General features: G+C 34.5%; 1 protein-coding gene across 5 annotated transcripts in view; it reads left to right on the top strand.

Moving 5' to 3' along the window:
- The window catches only part of ULK4 (unc-51 like kinase 4), a 214,672-nt gene that overhangs the window by 48,920 nt on the left and 145,067 nt on the right, over positions 1-20,685 (top strand). For 4 of the 5 annotated variants that reach the window (XR_015772489.1, XM_088055074.1, XM_088055082.1 and 1 more), the window contains exons 21-25: positions 4,382-4,564; positions 9,370-9,497; positions 16,411-16,544; positions 19,386-19,507; positions 19,822-19,878. Coding sequence is in view for 4 of the 5 variants with exons in the window: in XM_088055074.1 (XP_087911200.1) it covers positions 4,382-4,564; positions 9,370-9,497; positions 16,411-16,544; positions 19,386-19,507; positions 19,822-19,878 (624 nt within the window). In the remaining variant the exon portion in view is untranslated. The remainder of the gene's footprint in view (positions 1-4,381; positions 4,565-9,369; positions 9,498-16,410; positions 16,545-19,385; positions 19,508-19,821; positions 19,879-20,685) is intronic. The other variant, XM_088055085.1, reaches the window with a different exon arrangement.

Below are 20,685 nucleotides of genomic sequence, written 5' to 3'. Positions count from 1 at the left end.
GCCTCTTGTTGCTGTAGGTGTGATACAGCAGCCTGATCTTTATGGGCTTCCTGTTCAGCTAGGCCTCTTAAGTGCAGTGAGTCTTACTGCGATATTTTTACTCCACTTCAAAGCTGAATCATCTGGCACTCAAGGGTTGACACTGGGACTTGGAATGACATTGATTTTGCCAATCTCTTACTTCCTGATTATTTTTCTTGTGTTTGAAATCTTTGTGTTACAAAACTTAATAGTCTTCAGAAACCACTCCAGAAGCCTTCTTACAGATGACATCTGTTAGGATGAGCCAGTGTGTTTTAGAAGGTCATGATAACTGCAATTACCAGAATTTCCTAGAGAAACTCAACTGATTTGTGAGACTTCCTTTCAATAGCAATTGACAATCTAGGTAAGAAAGATTTTTTTTTTATCACTCTGTTACCATTTCTTTCTTGAAGTTGCCTAGCAATGTGTTCTTGGGTGTTGAGGCCAGCAGTTTAAAAAGACAGCCAAGTTGAGTGTGCGCGCTGAGATCTTCTAAGGCAAAAATTTCTTCAGCATTTTGTGCATATCTGTGATATAAATGTACATATGGACAACAGAAACAAAACCACAACTGTTCCCAACTAATGTTTGTTTCCTGTGAAGGCAATAGGCTTACTGAGGATAATACTTTTTCCCTTGTGTGCTTACTGATGTTTCAGTCATCCTGGAAGTAGGGCTTGTTCCAAATTCACATATTGGAGAGTTTGGATGAAAGCAGTTGTGAGGAGAGTTGCAAGAGTAAGATGTGTTCACTGTTCTATATCCTTGGTGAAACTGCTTTCTTCTAGTTTCTAGAACTAGGTCTTTTCTAGGTCTTCATGGAAATTATTGCTATTCATGTAGCTGAATCCATCTCCTTTTTTCAGACAGATCATTTTATATAAGCACTCTTGGGTCTGAATGGGTTCCTGGATTTTCCTCTCCACTGTTTTGGGGATTGTTTCCTTTATCAGAAGACTGAGGTTTAATACTTTTACATGAAGTGAATTCAACAAGGAAGCTTCTAAAGTAGGATGCACTAAGGTGGTACTTTAATCCTTTTGCTGCTTTGTAGTGAAACACTAAAGTAAAAGGTAGATAAACTTATTACTCAATGTCTGATATAAATCATGGTTATGTATTAATACTGCTGTGGCATTTAGATCTATAATCTTAACTTCATCTGATAACAGTCAATTAATATTGAAATCTAGTGCAGGAAGATCTTTTCCCAGCTAAAGTTTATGGAGATTTTAGTGGTTTGCTAATTTAAAAAAGAAAATACTAATGTATTCTCCAGCTATAGCATACTGTATAATTTCTACATTCATTAAATTATTGCTACAGATATGTAGACAGTTTTATCCTGCATGACCACATAGATTGACATCATCTGTGTCCTATTTCATTTTATTATGCAATTATTCCTGCCTTGTTTGAATGTATCCTGAAGAATTTATGCTTAACTGACATCTGTATTAGAATGTTAAAATACATTTCTGTTAAGAAGTACATCTGTCATATCTTTACTTAGAGTTAGCAGTCTGTCTGCAAAGTGTATCAGCAGTAAGGGACTATGGAATTTTACGTATGATTATTTCAGTCAGTAATAAAAATATATCAAGAAAATTCTCTGTCTTTAGTCTCTGGAATTAAGAAATGACACTTTACTTTGTCCTGCCTGTCAGAGGTGGCAAACAGGGACTGTGTCTCACTATTTTTTTCTCACTTTGGAGTCAAACATACCTCAGGTAAATATCACAGATTTTGCCTGTAGGTAAGCTGTGTCTTTTTATCATTTTGCTAGACTCAGAAAAAAGAAATCTGTAAGATGTCAAAGTGATACTCTGACAAGCTCAGCAGCAGGAAGATTTTCTTTCCAGTATACTGAAAGTTTTTTATTTTTTTTTAAAATAACTTAAAATTTTGGTTCTAAGAGATAACTTTTTCTGCTGGAAGAGTAGTAACTAAACATAAGCTACTTAAATGGAAACTAATTTGGGAAAGCTCAACACAGTCTTTTTGGGAATTCGGTTTCTTTTGTTATTTTCTTAAGTAATTTGTTTTGAGTAGTTTCTTTCAGAGACTTGTGTATTGCAGATACTTTAGTGCATTCATTCTCAAACTTGAGAGAGTCATGGAAGATACCCTGAATGGGTGAATTTTACCCAGTCATGTGTTGCCTGTAAGACTAGAAGGATAGGGCAAAGATGATCATTGAATCCTGGAGTATCTCAAGTTAAAAGTGATGAGTAAGAATCTTGAGGCAAGGTTGGAGCTGCTGAGAGAAAAGGTGCTGGTTAAGGCTGCACAGAGAAGCCAATTCCAGGAGATGTTCTGCTGAAGCCTGACTCTCATTAAAAACATGTCATGTTCCAAGATTGCCTGGAGATGATGGTGTGAGCTCTATTCTTACACCTTTCATCATCCGTTTACAATTCCTGCTCCACCACCTTTTGACCTTTCTCCATCTGTTCTCTCCCAATACTGGATCTACTGAAGTGATTTAGAGTTCTTTGTGCTCTATCCCACATTTAAATTCCATCTTCTGCTTTTCTGCTGAAGTGTTAGGTTCATTCATACAACAGAGCTTTCTGTGACGTACAAACTAATGGGAATTTAAAGCTTCTCCTCTTGGCTATTGGTGGGCTGGAGCTTTTCTGCTACAGCCAAAACTGCAGTATTATCCTAGAAAACAGCCTATGATGTCTTTCCTGTGAGGTTTTCCTGTGAGGAAGTAATCTGGTGGCCTGTGACTTTGGTCACCCTTGTTTGGCAAGGTCTGTAGCAGAAATCCAAGGCAGTGGAAAACCTGCACACCCCATGTTAGCACACTAAGTGAGCTCCATGTTGCTTTGGCACTGCCTGTCCCTAGGTCCCAGCAGTTCACTGGTAGTATGACCCTCAAAGATGTTTTTAGTGAATACACATACCTCCTGCCCACTCATTTTGAAAACTCTGAATAGAGGTGAAGAGCTGGATTGTATCCTGGGGGAAATAGAGCATGCTGTACTGAGGAACTGAGATTGAATGTCTGTGTTTTAGAAGAGAGTAAAAAAATAATAAAAGAAGAAAAGTAAAAGGCTGCAATCGATATGGTTCCTGGACCAGAAAGGACAAGGAAGAAATGGAGCAGAGTAGATGAATAGCATCAATAAAATGTCTGTCAAGTTCGTGATTTACTGTCATTCATGCCTTTTTTCTTCTTTTTTGGTTTTTTTCTAGTTTGTTTTGAATATTGTTTCTTAGGGCACTGGTGAGCTGGACAGTTTCTGGTGTTCTTACGTGGAAAGCTTTTCTTTGGTGGTAGTATTCTGTGTAATTGACTATAGTTTCTCTTAAACAAGACCTTACTATTGAGTGCACACCAAGTAAACAGTAATTTCTAAATATAGCTGGTCTGTAAAGAACAAAGAAATCATAAATATTGTCTACATTTCACAAAAGCGATTCACCTTCAGAGTTTTTTCCTGAAAACCAATTCAGATTTTCATGTGAATCCAGTATTTGACGTAAGCTATTCTTCTATGCTAACAGTATATTCAAGCCAAAGAAAAAGAGATCTTTAATGTTTAAAAAGTCTTATTTTCTTTATCTAGAGAGAACAAATGCAGTTATAGTATCTTGAAGGTTGCATCTTCATAGGTATCAAATTGGAGATAAAGCTGCCCTGAAGGTTGTTTGGTAATATTTGCGTGGATAGCTAAGTTACTAGACACTGAACAGGTTTGTGCTCACTTCACTGGAGCATGGACAGTATTTACATTTTCTATTAAAATTGTTTTAATCAATGATATTTGAAGATCAACCATTTGGAGAATAGTTTGAAAATTTGTTATACTAACCCCTTTTTCTTAATAAGTACATAGATCTGAAGTAGTATCTAGAGCTAAGGATAGACTTTAGACACTGAAATACTACATACCACATTATTGTCCATAAGCAGGGAGAGAGAAGATGCCCATCTTTATGGGTGCCCATAATTCCTGTGGCATGTGCCATGTCTGTATTTTCTCTCCCTGTACTACTTTCTAGTACAGTGTTATCTGATGCTGTTTATATTCCATGCTTGACAAAAGACTCAAGCATGGGCTGTGATGCTCCATCCTTATTGTTCTCTAGAGGAAAAGAGTAATGTGACTTTTTGATATGGATGTTGGTGTATGAAATATTTGAATTTCAGCTGCACAGTGTATAGGAAAGTATTTAGAAGAATTCCACTATTGTAAAAATAGTGGTCTTTTACCTAATACTTGTCTTAGGAATTAATCTGTGTGAATTCTTTTATTCCTAAACTATTGGAAAATTCACCATATGCTTTTATTTTCCATTCCTTTTCTTGAGATAATAGTTTAAATTTTTTTGTTTGTTTTTGTAGGCTTTATGCAGAATTACTCGTTCCTCACCTAATGCTTTCCAGAGTGTCATTGAAAAAGTGGGATTAACAGCTGTACTAAATTCCTTGGCAAATGGAATATGCAAAATTCAGCAGTATATGCTCACTATGTTTTCAGCAATGTTGTCATGTGGGATTCATCTGCAGAGGCTAATTCAAGAAAAGGTTTGAGTTCAGATTAATATTTCACTGGCATGGAATTTCACAAAAGGAAAAGTTAAATTTGATACTGCTAGTGGTTTTGAGTTTTCAAAATACGTCTCAGCGACATTTGCATATCTGAATAGCAGGAAACAAGGAATGTGATTATTTTATATTTCTATTTACTTAAAATCTAACTTATAAACTGTATTGTTTTTCGCTCTCTCATGGATCTTTGACAAATGGTTCTAATGGGTGTATAAATTGGTCCTGCAGCTAGGATTCAATCAATCCAGAATACCCTAGCCTGACCATAACTGATAATGGGACCTAAGGAAAATCAGTAAGGACTCAGTAAAGACAACTATTTAACATAGCTGTTTTAGACATTTAAAATAGAAAATAAGGAGCGTCCTGATTGAATCTGAAGCTGTACTTTATGCTCTCCTTAAAGGACCTTAGGCCAATTTGTAAGTGAAGTATCTTGCAGAAATTAGTATTTTAATACCTAATGCTTTTTTTTTTAGTGTCACTGACTAAAACAACTGGTTTTGATTTATGTCTACTATAATTTTGGTAGAAGTGGTTAAAGTTTTCTATTTTGATCCCCATATTATTTTGTATTAGAGAAAAAGTGTTTATTTTTTGGCAGTATATTTGCATAGTTCATAAATGAATTCTGGAAAGGATAAAAATCACAAAGAAAGTAGGAACTCTTGCTCTTGTTTTCATCAGATACTGTGTTGTATGTTGTAATCTGACAATCATCTTGACTATAATAATTTGTTGGGCATAAGTTGGGAGAGTTTTATTTCCATACATATTGTTTTAACAATTATATTTAAATTAAAAAATAATCCCACTCATGTGACCTGAAATCACTCATTCTCTTCCTAAAATTAATTTCTGTACCATGTTGGATTTGCCAGTGTATTTTTTGAGTGCATGTCATCTGCCTTAAACTTTCCACATCCCGTAAGAACAGCACTAACAGGTGGCAAATTGTCCTGTAATGTTTAACAAACATGAGTTGATGGTATAGTCAGAGGAGCATGGTCAAAAATTATTCACTTGAACATTCAGCAAAAGAACACAATGTGCAGCTAGCCTAGGGCAACGGCATGATGTTTTCTGTGAAGAATTTCTTCTTTATATAGGATTTACATTGCTAAAAGAACTCCTATACTGATACTGAATTTCTTCATATGGACAATTGCTAAAATTCCCTTTCTGATATTGCATTTCTTATGAACAATTCAAATCAAATTTTGCAGATTAGAAAATTGAAATACAGGCAAATGTAGACATTCCTTTAACAGCATATATCAAATTAACAATAGAAGTGGGAATAGTGCCCAAAGCTGTAAGTAAAAAACCCTGTACTGTCAAAACTGTTAAAGTAAGTCTGGTTCTACTGCATGTGCCCACATTTGGTAATTGTAACTGCATTGCAGCTGAGACAAACTCAAATCTCATAGAATGGTGGTTTTTTTATGAATGAGATTAGGTCAGTTGGTTAGTGCCTGGTGGCAATAACACCAAGGTAGTTGGTTCAATCCCCATGTGAGCCACTCACTTAAGAATTTGTAAGAATTTGACTTGATGAGCCCTTCCAAATCAGAATGTTCTGTGATCTGGAAATTAGACTGTATGATTTTGGAAGCTGAAACTATATTTCTGTTTTTCTTGAATAGAATCTAAAAATACAAATATGCTCCTGTATTGAACTTTCAGGTGCTATCACGTCACATGGAGTGATATTATTTTAGAGCTGAAGATTGAATTTAATAGTCCATGCACTTTTCAAAATTTCACACTCATGATGCACAAGTCCACCTTAATGAGAGAAGGGAAGAGTGAATAGTGTTGGCCTAGAGATTATTTTCTGTTCTGTAAAATTCTTGCATAGTTAAGCTTAAGAGGCAGAAGGACCTCAGTGTCACACAGAATGTAGTGACAAAGAAATGACTATCTGTTTAATATTGGCACAAACAACATATTAAATGACACTTAAAGATATAAATTCAAGATGGATATAGTTTAGCTTTGTGTATGTTATCTGGAAACACCCTTACCTTGTAAGACTTAGGACTTGTTTTCTTTGGTCTTCAAGAATGACAATAAAAAACAGTTACAAAAGTCAGAAATGCAGTTCTGTGATCATCTACACTAATACAAAATTTCAGGGAACTACAATAGCCAAAAAGGTCTGGGTTTTGTCCCTCTCTGATACAGAGACTTTCCATTTTAGTTTCCCGTTTTGGAAACTAATATATTTGAAATTATGTTTTTAAAATAAAGCATGGAAAAGGAACTCAAAATCAAGAATCATGAACATATTATAGCAATAGATTAAAAATTCCCCACTGCTAATTATTTTCATCTGGCTGGCAAGATTCACCTTTAGATGAGAGAATTTTTGAATGCAGTTAGGTTCTTCCAGAGGTCAGATAATGGGGCAAGGTGTTTTTTATTTGGTTTCTTTTTTCCTTAACCAGTCATAAGTATAATTATTCAAATAATACTTTTTATGTATTACAGAAGTATATTGTCACAACTGCATTGTAAATGCATTATAAGCATTGTCCTCATATTTCAGTAGCTGTTTTCAATTCGTCTTTTACCTGAATGTGGACCAAGTAACTACCACCATAGATGATAGTTTTGTCAATATCAGTATAAATTAATAAAATTATAAAAATATCTTTAACAAAATATTTGTAACTCTAAACTTATAATATGGAGGCATTTGCAAAGCATAGAAGGGAAATTAGAAAATACATAACTATGCAACAAATGTTTGCTATTGTAATTTCTGTTCTTGTATAGAGAGATAGTGGTCTAGCTGTTTTCCTCTTATGTAGCCAATTAAAAAACATCATTTTTTTTTTTAAATTTGCATTGTAGTATTACTCAGTGTATCCAATGTAAAGTCATAATCTTGTTGCAGTGTGTTCACTTGAAATGAAAAGAGTGTCCTATCCTGCAGAGTCTCCATGGATACATCAAACTTTTGCAGGGGAGAGAGGAATAATATAACAGAGAAATGATAAATAATTTATTTGGCAGTATTTGAGTGATTTTTGGCTTTTCTGATACACTAAGTCCTGCAGGTCAGCAAAGATGTGTTTGAGATTTTCTTGGGATAAACTGTTACTGTTTTGCAGTCTTCAAACCAGCCAGGAAAGCAAATTCCAACAGGTCACATTTATTTCTTAAATCTGATTATTAGAACAGTCCCAGATAAGTCTGATGTAACTAATTTTGTCTTAACCCATGCTAACCCCCACATGTAGCATTGAAATATTCTTGCTTTCCAGAGTATGAGGACTAAAAGTAGATGTGCTGTGGCTTGTAGTTGCATGTGTCTGTCATGGTGTCCTTGTGCATGGTCTATCAAGTCCATTTGTGTTAGCATGGTCACTGTTGCATTATATATATACTCTTTGACTATGTCTGAGGTTTTATGGGATTTCTGAACATAAAAATATTGTTGTTGTTAAAAAACCCTTGAAAAACCAAACCACACTTAATTAAAATTCAACCTTTGCATTTATTAGATTGTAATTTAAGAACTTGACTGCTGCAAGTCATACTGGGGGAGCTACAAGTCATGCGCTGTGAGCTGTTGAAGTGTTTAAAGCAGTAAACTTTTAAATCCCAAGACTGAGAAATTCTTCTATTTATGAAATAAATTGTAGAAGTACAGCAAAACAGTTCTAGAATAATGAATAGCCATAATTAATTATAGAATAATTAATAGTTTGTTTTTCTGGGGTTTCTGTAGTTACTGAATGATGACTGCTTTTGAAGGCAGGGTTAAAATGGTGTCAGAATAAAATCTGATGGTTTCTTGGTCAACTCTTGCACTCCTGCTCTTTTTCCATTCTCGGTGAAGATGTATAGTTAATTGTTGCAAAGGATGTCTCTAATAAATTACAGTCAGTGTTGATTTGCAGTTATTCTGTCATTAAATGAGGAATTTGAACAGTAATATGTATGTTAAATGTGCATCACACAACAGGATTTTTAACTTTGTACACCACATGCATACACTACTCATCTCTCCTATTGTCAGTCCCTTGAGAATCCAGTTCGACTGTTTGAAGGCAGGTTCTATTGTTGAAGCCATTTGTGCTCAGTCTAATTTTTGCATAGAGCCAGTTGACACAGTTTGTAAATCCTTGCTCAGTTTTTAATTTTAATTTTGTTTATCCTACTTCTTTCTTTTCAAGTCCTAATTTTATTTCTTCCTTGAAAAGATGTTGTTCACTTTCTGAATTCAAAATAAAATTAGATTAGATAAGAACAATCAAAGAAGGTAGAAGCAATATTACCATCTATTTGGAGTATCTGGTGTATAATTTGGGGTCTGATGTAGACAAGATTGTATCCAACTAAGGTGTAGTTTTTAATATTCCTACATATAAAGGAATGAATAGCTAAAAAATGTAATCCTATTTGTGCTTAAATACGAATGTATTCTGAAAATAGTTCAGCTTTGTTTTAAAATAAATATAATAAAATATCCTATGTTTATACTTAAGGTACGCCATTTAAAATTATAAGTTTTATCATCTTTTGTAGTTAATTTCCTACTATTTTGGACTTGGTACATTAAATAGTGTTTACTTTTTACTCCACCACTTGTGAAGATGTTCAAAGCAGCTTTATGCTAGGCTAGTCAGTCTTGGACAGAATTTATTTGCTAGTGTTCTATGGATTTTTTTTTCCCCATGAGTGACATGAAAATGAGCAAACTTTAAGTGTATACAATCTTACAATACAATGCAAGTAACCTTAACGTATTTGTGTTTATTTCCACCAAGGATTTTGTGACTACAATTACTCGTCTACTTGAAAGTCCTTCAACTTTTATTCGAGCAAAAGCCTTTCTGGTCTTGCTACAAGTTTTAATTAATAACAGGGAGATGTTGCTCCTCAGTTGTCAAACAAGGTAAGGTGATAGTGGAAGATAATCAAAGGTATAGTCTTTAAAATTGTACCTAAAATACTTGAAAATGTGTGGTATTTTTGAGTCAGTGTTTTAGAAGTTAATTATTTTGTGTGTAATAGTAATCCTTTCATTCATGAGAATATTTTATATGGGATCATCAGGTGACAGTTCTTCACAAGGATAAAGCACTGTCTTGCAAGGAGAACGTCTTTTAAAGTAACTTATGGTCCCAGTGAGCATTTGCATTTTTGGGCAAAAGATATACTGCAACAGTAAGTTGTTGCTATGGTGGGAAAGCAAAATAAAAGGTTCTACTATGTGTCTTCCTCATCTTGGGGTTTGTTGTACTCCATAGTCTCTTCAGGGTAGTCACTTTCAAGGTAAAATAATATTTTTTGGCTGTATATGTTGTGGGAGTGATTTACATAATGACCAATAAATTCCTGAGACTTTTACATGAAATGTTAATTTTTTCTATGTTTTAGAACACTTTGCAAGAAATTACTGAATCACCAGGGAGTTATTTGAATTTTTTTGTCTTCCGTTGGGACAGAAACATTCCTGTATCAGAGAGGAGCAGATTAGACTGTGTTAGAATATGAATTGTCACCGTGTTTTGAGGTGATTGGAGAAGTAAGATGAAAGAAGTTTTAGTTGGGATTTATATCTTCTACTGTTCTGTAAGAAGAAGAGTAAAATGAAGTGTAAACATAGTTTTTACAATTTTGAAATAGAGCAGGTTTGGAACTGAAAGTAAAAAAGGATGAGGTGTGTGGGTAGCTGTAAATCTAACCATATCTACAGCAAATATAACATTATATCTTATATTCATGTTTGAGAAGAATTAGGGTGCATAGATTGGAATTAAAGGAAGGGGCAGATGAGTTATACCACTGTGAGAGGACACCTTATGGGGTGCTAGCATTATATATATTCCTTCACTTGGAAAGCTGTAGATATCCCAATATTTGTAGAATCATAGAGAATAAGTACTGATTCCAAGGGGCTTCTTCATGTGTACGTTTTTACACTCCCAGAAATGTTCTATCAGATTATGTGTTCTGGTTAGTGTAAAATGCCTCTAACGATTTGTAAGTGACTTTTTGAATGGCTAGATTTTTAGTAACTAAAAATGTAGATTTTTAATAACTCCTGCTATTCATGTGATTGATGTACCATATAGGACTCTCCTGTGTTTGGAGAATGGTCTGACAGAAATCCTGCACAGACAGTTACTATTTGTTTATATATACCTAAGATATTACGTGAAGGAGAATAATAATTTTATCAACAATTTTCTTCATTTATAATGCTTTCCAACCAGCTGCCTTTCTGAAGAGAATGTTTTGTGAATTTGGAATATGATTTTATATTATGACTTTTGGCTTTATCCTACTGTTTTGTTGTGATGCTCCAGACAGGGCTGATCAGAGACCAATACATAATGTAACACATTAGGTAAAATAAGAGGCAAGCTTATAGCAGCTTTATTGAGATGATAAACTGTTTTTCTTCATTTGCTGAATTTTCTTCATAACTGTTCTTTAGTGAACAGCATGTCTCCTATCAGAATAGATCATCTAAAACCTTTCTCTTACATCCAGAAAGTAAGGTAGCTACAGAGAGGAGAAATGACCCATTAAATCTAGAGACAGTTGCATTCATAATATCACTATATAACTCTGGAATAATCTTAAACCCAGCAGAGATACTCATTGACTTATACTGTTGAATTCCAGTTGGAGTATTTTAGTTAGGTATCTTCAGTTGTCTGACTGAAAAGTTTCTTCAAAATTAAGACTCATAAATTCTAAATTGCTAGCACAGGAAGCAGAAATCCGTTGGGTAACTATCAAAACTACTTGATATACTCAAATTCTTCTTCTAGAGGTGTTTGATTTGAGAGATATAAAGAGCATGTAGTAAAATATACATAATTCCTGGTTAATGGTTTGTCTCCAACAGCTGCAGCTAAAGCCTGTAACAGGATTTATATTGCTTTAGATGATAAAATCTGTTTATGATAATGATAATCAATATAAAGCAATTTTTCAGTATGCATCACTTAAAGGATGATGCAGATGATAAAACAGTAATAACTGTTTCATGGCAACATTGCACTGAAAAATGCTTTTGTTTAGTTTGGTAATTATGCTGGTTTTGGCTGGGTTAATTTTCTTCATGGCAACTACTGTGAGGCTGTTTGTGCTGAAAACAGCCCCCTGGGCCTCATGAGCATGGGGACTGCCTCAGGGCCAGCATCCCAAGGGCCTTGCTCTGGAGAGCAGTCCTTCCTTTATTTGGCAGCAAAGTTGGGGCGGGGTCTGGAGTGTAAGTCTTGTGAGGAGGAGCAGAGAGAACAGAGGTTGTTTAGCCTGGAGGAAAGGAGGCTCAGGGAAGACCTTATCACTCTTTGTAACCACCTGAAAGGAGGCTGTAGCGAGACAGGGGTTGGTCTTTTTTTCCAAGTAATGAGTGATAGGACAAGAGGAAAAGGTCTTAAGTTGTGCCACTGGAGATTTAGATACCATATCAGGAAAAAATTTTTTCACTAATAATTTAGACAATAAAATCCTGTTTCCACTGGTAAACTTTGTGATATCTGCCCTTGGAAGTGGTTTGGGGGCTGAAAAAGCATGTGGCATGTGAGGAAAATAAGTTTCATCATTATTCATCTCATTGGGACGAAAGGGCATGGGACAGGGAGAGGAGAGAAAGAGAAATGGAAGGAAGAGTACGAAAAGAGGAAGTGGAAGGGAAGGGTAATGGCAAGCTTATTTTAGCTGTGCTGGTGTTACCAAGATGGACTTCCTCGTGTTTTTCTTCCAGTTTGTGCGAAGGCACCAGGAAATAAAAGGCAGCAGAAGTAGGCACTTGCTGAAAGTCCTTTTTATGGCAAGCAATGGTGCCTCTAGTGTCCTGTGTTGCAAGTCTTGCTATCTGGAATGCAATCTTAAGACCACCTGCCTATTTGTTTTTGCTGTTTACAGAACCTATTGGCTTTGGCCATGATGCTAGCAGTTGCTATTCACTTTTGAGTATTTGTACACACAGTCCCCCCATGCATGTCCCTGTAATGCCTATTGATTAGCTGAGTTTACAGAATCTGGTTGCGAGTTTCTTTTTGAACCTCTTTTCAAAAGTCTCTCCTTAATCAAAGAGTATGGAAACACCTTTATAATTCCAAATAAGAGTGGAGAAACAGCTGATCCCAGCTGATCAAAGGGATATTCCATACCACGTGGTCTCATGGGGGAAAGAAGAAGGGAAGGACACTAGGAGTGATGGCACTTGTCTTCCCAAGTAACCATTACATGTGATGGACCCCTTTGTTCCTGGAGATGGCTGAACACCTGTCTGCCCATGGGAAGTGGTGAATGAATTCCTTGTTTTGCTTTGCTTGTGCAGATTTTGAGTTCTGTGGATGAAAAATATTGATATGTAATAAGAAATGTAATTTTGAAGTTAATTCATTGTTCCACAACATTGAGAAAATTCACCTGTTAGTCTTTTTTCCTACCTGTTCCATGGTAGTCGATTCCATACCTTTGGTTCTTCCACATGGGATGCAGCTAGAGGAGATACAAGATCCTTTACGCTGAAGTAGCACTTGTTTACTTACACTATACAAATTAATTAATTTTGTTAATCACACTGAGTTTTCTAGTCTTCTTCTTTTCTCCTTGATTTGCAGAGGCAGGCTACCTGTTCTTCATGGGAGGGATACAATCTGAAGTTTTATTGAGACTTTTCATTTCACCCTGCTCTGAACTAGCAGTGATTTCCAATTAGTCTCACTGAATTGTTCTTGTATCTAAATGGTTTCAGAGGATTTCCTAGCTAAATAGCACTGACTTGGAGATTGAACTTCTCCTCCCAAACGTCTTGTTTTCTACTGTCTGCAGAGATGGACACTTGTGGAAAGACAGGGTAGTATTCCTGACACATTTCACCGTCTGCAGAACTTTAACTATGTACAACAGCATAACCTTTGAGCAAACCCTTTCTCTGTTTCCTGTGCCCACCTCCCATATTTATTAAATTTTCAAATCTTATATGTGCCCTGAAAGGAAAAGCTTTGCCTGGAAACCTACTACAGTCTCGCATCTAGCATAGCCTGTTTGCCTTATACATCTAAAGATTGATCTAGAAAAGTAGTGAGGAAAAGAACTGAAAAGCTTGGTGCTTGGTCAGATGGGAAAACATGGAAATGGAAAGCAGGAGGGAGCAATGATGTAAGTCAGTGATTTCAGGGAAAAAAAAAAAACAACAAACCCAGAAAGCTCGTATCAAATTAAAAAGAAGAAAAAACTGATGGAAGGCAAGAAGTAGAGATTAACCCTCCTAATAGCATGATATGCCATCTGATGCTACATCTCTGTAAAATAAACAATATACCTATATTAAGTATCCTTTCAAAATCTTCGTAATTTTCTGTTAGTAGAGATTGACTAATAACAATAATAATAAATAATAATAAAACTAAAAAATAGTCCTTGATTTCTTGGGGTAAATAGACTGTATATGTCCTCAGAGAATGCATGACCTTCTTTAGTTTCATGAAGGTCTGTCATTCTCTGTGAACTTAGTCTCTTTTCTTCATGTTGATTATCCTGTTAAGAGAACAGTTCTTATTCTTTTAAGTAGTAGACCTCGTTCCCGTTCCTATCACTCCAGACTGTTAACTCTGGAATTTTCCTTTTAGTATAAAAGCTCACTGATGGCCATATCTTGCAATACAGACATTTGAATTTATATTTTTTAAACCAAATCTTTGCTTCATAGACAGTTGTTTACTCCTAATCATATTTAGCTCATTTGTACTAATATCTACATATTTTTTCATGTATTGTAGAGTGCAAGAAAAACATGCACTAAATTAATTGAATAACTGTATTTCTATAGGCCTGGTTTGCCCACTAGAGAGAACACTGAGATTCATTAAGGAATAAAAGTAACTAATTAATTGTTCTATATATGACTGAGGAATTCATCAAAGGAAAATAGAGATTCTAGTGCTTTGCTGCCTACACAATTTATATCTGTACAGTTTTCTAGGGACAATGTTTAGTTGAACTGAACTATCAGGGAAAATACAGTTGTGCATATTTTTAGAAAATCTATGTGAAAGACAATTTTGTGAATAGAGGAAGAACATAAAGGAGAGAACTCATTTATCTTTCTCAGAATAAATGAACCTACTTTGTATCCTTCTCAAATGTGATTAAGTAATAGAACATGCTTTTAGAAAAGAAAAGAACCTCCTTCTCCCAAGGAAATAAAACCACTCATGTTGAAGTCTATTTGACCCATCTTAAGTAAAACTCAAACAGATCAAAGTGTATTTCCATATAGAATCAGATGATTGTTAAATCATGGAACTGTTTTCTTAAAAAAAAATGAATACAAGCTCTGATATTTTGTCATCTTTTTTAAAGCTAAACTTTTTTTGAATAAAAAATACTTGGTTGTCTGGAAAGGCTAGAAGGCCATTTTATTTAAAACATTCAAATTTTTATATAAAAAAGTGTAAAGCTTGTAAAATTCTATTTGTAGCACAATGTCAGATTTTTAAGTAGTTCCTTTCTAACCAACAAATCAAAGTTCCTGTAATTTAATGCAGTTTCCAGACATTACAAGAATAAAAGCTGTCCTCATGGTCTCTGAGAAGTGCTACTGAATGTGTTGCATCTGGGCTTTTGCACAGGTGAAAAGTAGTTACTCAGTGGGTCTTTTGATTACTCTCTCTCTTTGTAGAATAGGTTAGGAAGAATAAGAGTGTAGTATTCAATCATAATCGTATTGTTTAGAGACATAATCCTGTAAAATGTATTCTTAGGTACTTTTTACTTTATTGAGTTAATCATCTTTTTGATGGAAAGATGTATTTCCTAGTAGTATTGTTATGAACACTTGAGGCAGTGTAAATAGGTTATTTTCATAGTTCTGTAAAAACGCATTGATTACCAGAAGGATATATAAAAAGACAGTACTGAAGTACATACTTAAAATCCAGATCATGGATTTCTCTCACCAGTGATTGATGGTTCTTTGCACAGGACCCGGAGGGAGTTCGAATGTGAAACAAAGATGTCAATAGTATGGCCCTAAAGGGAAGTCTGGCCCTTCTGTCTATTCAAATAAGCATTTTAAAATTTTGCCCGAAGCATTCTGTTACAGGTGTATTATTAAAGCAATCTCTTGTAAGTTAGCCAGTGGCTAATAAATCAGTTACCATTTCACTGTGAGAAATGTCATTCTGCAGAATGGCACAGCCACAAGCACGTACCAGTTGGAATGTGTGCATTGAGTTTTTATTTAGAAATTGTGAGCACTATATTTCTAGAGAAAGGATGTAAGACTAGTTTGGGTTTTTATCTCTTTCAATATGGCCATTCCAGCTAAAGCTAACATTTTAATAGGCTGCTGTGGGATCTATGTAGTATGATTTTTCTGGACTGAAAGATATATCTCTTATTACATTCACTTTAATTATCCTTACTTTTGGAATTCTTATGTGTTGAAAATTAGTATCTTTAGTCTTTCACTTATATTGCACATATTGATTACATATTTCAAAATAAAATGGATTGTAAAATTAGTCTGTCTCTGCCTAAGTTTGCAGAAAGAGTCATTCCTTATGTTAACATCATGTATTCATTTAAACCAGTAGAGTTGTGCTCACTTAAATTAGTTTAAGGGTTTATTTCATTTCTTTCCTCAGTAATATGTGTTGGTTTTAGAGTTTATTAAAAGAAAATTCTAAAATTTCAACAAAATTACAGAGCCAAACTAATGTATTGTCTTTATGGTAACCACAGATACCAGAAATGCCTGGTTTAATAGTTTTTTTGAGATATAGTGTTATTTTCTTTGGTATGAGAGTTAATGTTTTGCACTTGTTTAAATGTAGACTCATGATGTATATTGAAAGAGACAGCAGAAAGACCATGCCAGGAAAAGAGCAGCAAGGTGGCAGTGAATACCTGTCAAAATGCCTGGATCTTCTCATCTATCACATTGTGAGGGAGCTGCCAGGAATTCTAGGTAAATTCAGTTTATTAACCAAACAGATCTTGCCTTTGCTAACAGAGACAGGTATCTCCTTATATATATAGGCAGAAAGACTGTATTTTCTGATTACATAAAGTTTGCATGATATCAGCTTCCAGAAAATTTTTGGATATGTCATGATCATTTATTTTGTATTGGAATGCATGATTTTCTATATGAATGTTTTGTGTTTGTGGAATGGTAAGCCTCACCAACTCAGTCAGGAGTGAAGCCCAGAGGTACAAGAAGTTTTATCAATGTACTACAGATCTTGTGACATCTATAAACATTGTACAATCTAAGAGCAAATTTGCCCCATAAATCAGAGGCCTGGGAGAGATTCAATGGCATATGTATCTGAGTACATGTTAATTGCTTATGCTGAAATTTATATATTGAGTATTTGCTACAGGCAATTTTTCTGGAAAATTTCAACTTAGATACTTCAGTTGCTTTAGATGCCTGAAACCGATTTTCTTAATGCACACAAGGTTTATTTTCATAAAATTATTTTCTGATGAGATGATACCTGATGTATTTTTCATCTTCTCTACATTAGCACTAGGATATTGAAAATGTAATGGTAGCACTGCAAAGGCTAGTAGACCTAAATGTCATGATGCTATTTTAAAAGAAACTTTACTTCCTCTGCTAGTGCAAATTTTTGCCTTCCTGCAAACACCTGATCCCTCTTTTCTAACTAAATATCAGGTTTGCATATTGGTTATATTTCAGAATGGAAGTCTCAGACTATAAATGTTGGAAGCACAAATTCACCTCCTGCTGTTTATATATACTATATGCAACTGATATAGTAGGCTCTGATATTTCTTCAGAATCTGAAAGTTTCAAATACATAGTTACTATCAAAATACATAGTACATCAATTGTTTAGACATGTAATTCCTACTAATTTACAATTTCAATGCATTTTTGAAAACTGATATCAAGCATAATTTCAACACTTTGTTTTCTTTTCCAAGCTGGACCTGTGTGTTGATTGTTTTCTGTAATATGAAGTTATCTCTCTGTATTTGTCCCTATTTGTCAGAAGTCTTTCTTTTTATTTCTATATGATGAAGGAGCATGTACTGCTTGAGGTGGTAAAAGCTATGGGCACCTAAGAATAGTAATCAGATTTGAAAAGTGGAACAGTGAAAAGCAGTTTATCTGTTGATTTAGAATTAATCCTAGCTGGCTTTTTTAATATGCATTAATGTAAGCTCCTTACTGATCCCATCTTCTTCCACCAGATGTAGCTATAAACCAAATAGATTAACAAGTTGTAGAAATTGACCTTAAAGATATATTTGAACCAAATAAATAAATTGTTAATTTTCTGGTTAATTAAAAAGCTTTTGGTTGTTGTAAATAAGGAAGTAATTTTATTTCTGCATTTGTAATATTTAAGCTATTTTTAGGAAGTAGATGTAAATTGTTTAAATCATGCTAGAATTAAAGGTAGCCATATCTATCTATTTATCAAATGCAAAATTGCCAAATGTGATGGTTATATATTCTTTAAAATGTAGAAAGAGAGATTGTTCGGTAAATCAGGTGCTAATCACAGAGAGGTCATCTTGAATTACAGTATTGGGTGTAATTCAAAACAAAAATGTATTGATGAAAAAAGTGTTGTGTTTTATGTATTTGAAGAGTTTTAAGCAACATTTTCTTTTTTTTACCAGTGAATGAGTCAAATCTTTAAGGCCTACTTTAGTGCCAGGCTATGTCATTTCTGCTTATATTGAAAACTGCCATGGAAACAGAAGAAAAGCATTGGTATTATTCAACATGATTAAACTCTGACTGACTCTGAAAAGAAGGGCCTTTTCTGGCCCAAAAAATCATATAAAGTCCCATTATTTATTTGCTTAAGATATACGTGAATTCCCTTTTACAGTTTTTAGCTGCTGTCTTTTTAGGGGCAAAAAAATATAACAGGTGCTCTTTTAAGACAGCATTTGGCTTCTAGTATTTTGTGGTTATAGGGGAAGAATTTTCCTTCTTTTCATATGAGCTAACTTTTCTCATGCTTCTCTGTTCTTTATCCTATGCAGAGGAAGTCTTATTTTTGTAGACAACAGGAAGCATGCAACAAATTTAGCATAATGTTCCTTGATTTATATATGTCTCTACTGAGTCTGAAGTATAATTTTCACTATTGCAATTAAAATTTTGTTAGCTTGTAATTATGTCTGTGGTTTGTCAGGGAGGCAACTAAGTTCTCTCATTGATCTGGTGCTATCTCTTTTATGAGAATTCCTGTAGCTTTAGGTCACTTGTGTCACAATTTAATCGGTGTATGAGAGAGAATGTGTGTGTGCATGGCTGGTGGAAGGATCTCTTTTTTTGGAGGGGATGTTTGTGGGTGTTTTTCCTGTTGAACTGTGAAGCAAGGGAAACATACTACTTCAGCATTGTCACCTCCTAATATTGGTTCATTCAGTTCTTGGTTAGCTGAAAGTCATGAGAATTTCAGGTTTTACTTTGCTTGAAATAGAACTTATGCATCCACATAATTTAGCCAGTATATGTCCATTCTGCCAAGAGCTGTAATTTCATCTTTACTTCAACACTTACTTTACACTTCTATCCTCACTGTTTTGCCAGAAGTCACCTTTGCCTGTCCCTGTAGCCAGAGTAGGGAATTGACCTGGCTGAAGACTGAGCTAGGAAAGAAGTGCTGGATTCATCATGAGCATTACTTCTGTCAGACAGAGAGGACAGGAGTGAACAGAGGCTACAGGAACAGAGATAGATATTTTATATTTCGTTTGCTGTTGTTTAGTGATGTTTTTATGTTGGGTCAGCCTGAAATGCTGTTTTCTGTAGGTGACATTCTCAGTGCCCTAACTAATGTCGCAGGACGTAAACACCCATCAACAGTTCAGGCCAAACAGCTGAAGATGTGCCTTCCTATGATGCCTGTGGTGCTTCATCTTGTGACATCCCAGGTAGATTTTTTTTCTCCCCAAAATTTGTTGCACAGAGGACAAACTCTTACAGTTTCCTGAAATCTAATTTCTGTCAGTCATGATCAGAATGAGTAAAGTAGAAGTTTTGTTAATGCATAGATATGTTGATGAGTATTCCAGCTATGAAGCAACATTTGATAAATATGCATTATATAACAATGGTAATGATGGAAGCAAATGCATATTTTGTCCTCTTTCTTGTTTTTTAACATGTGAAATAATTGTTTTACTTTTTCTGGTCATGAGATATGCATTTATGTAATTTTTTTTCAACTTTGGCTAATTTCAAATAGGTGTTTCGTCCCCAGATAGTCACAAAGGAGTTTCTTTTCAACTATGGCATCTTACTTGTGAGTATAAAGTAGAAGATAAATATTTTTACAAGATATACCTATGCATAAAATTTTGGAAATTACTTTAATGAAATAAAATTACATTAGATTTCTAAACTGGAGAGAGAAGTTTATTCTGAACGTGTATTTTAAGCTTTGGCTGTATTCAAAACTTTATATATAATCAGAAAATACTTTCTGTAGAATCTATTTATTCAAAAGGAAACTATGTACATATTTGATAAACTGAGAATTTCCAGTGAGCTTTATTTCTGAATAGAAAAGTTTAGCTCTAAATTGCAGAGAATATTCTCTCTGAAATTTCATTCTAGTATTTTATGAGCAGAAATGAAAAAGGAATTATAATTAATCTATATTTAAGGTATTGTTTCATCTTGTCACATTTTTCTTCTTACCAGTACTTCTAAACTCTAGTTGATGGAAATCTATGGAGCTGAGATACTGAACTCATGTTGACATTTACAAGCTATTTCTGACATTACCCATAGAAAAGGAATTTTTTAGCTGTGCCATTGGGTAGTATAGGAGAAATGAAGTAGTACAGTTCTAACGTAATTTTTGCATATGAAAACAATTGTTTATGCTAAATGAGAAAAAAAGGATATTCTAAATTGCAGATTAGAGCAAAGCCAATTCTTTTAAGTGCATGAGTTCATAAATGACAACTAGGTATTTATCTCCAAATAGCATGAAGAAACGGTTTGCTTCAAACAATTAGATTCAACCTATGTGTTCCGATTTTCTTCTCTTTCTCCTTTGACTCTTTATTCCAAGAAAATATGGTTTAATTTAGCTCTACTAAAA

The sequence above is a fragment of the Pseudopodoces humilis genome, chromosome 1 (genome assembly GCF_049639895.1).
Source record: "Pseudopodoces humilis isolate 2021_Gansu_Grassland_sample_001 chromosome 1, ASM4963989v1, whole genome shotgun sequence".
NCBI lineage: Eukaryota > Metazoa > Chordata > Aves > Passeriformes > Paridae > Pseudopodoces > Pseudopodoces humilis.
Note: the sequence above shows the minus strand (reverse complement) of the source record. Positions and strands in the feature narration are given on the sequence as shown.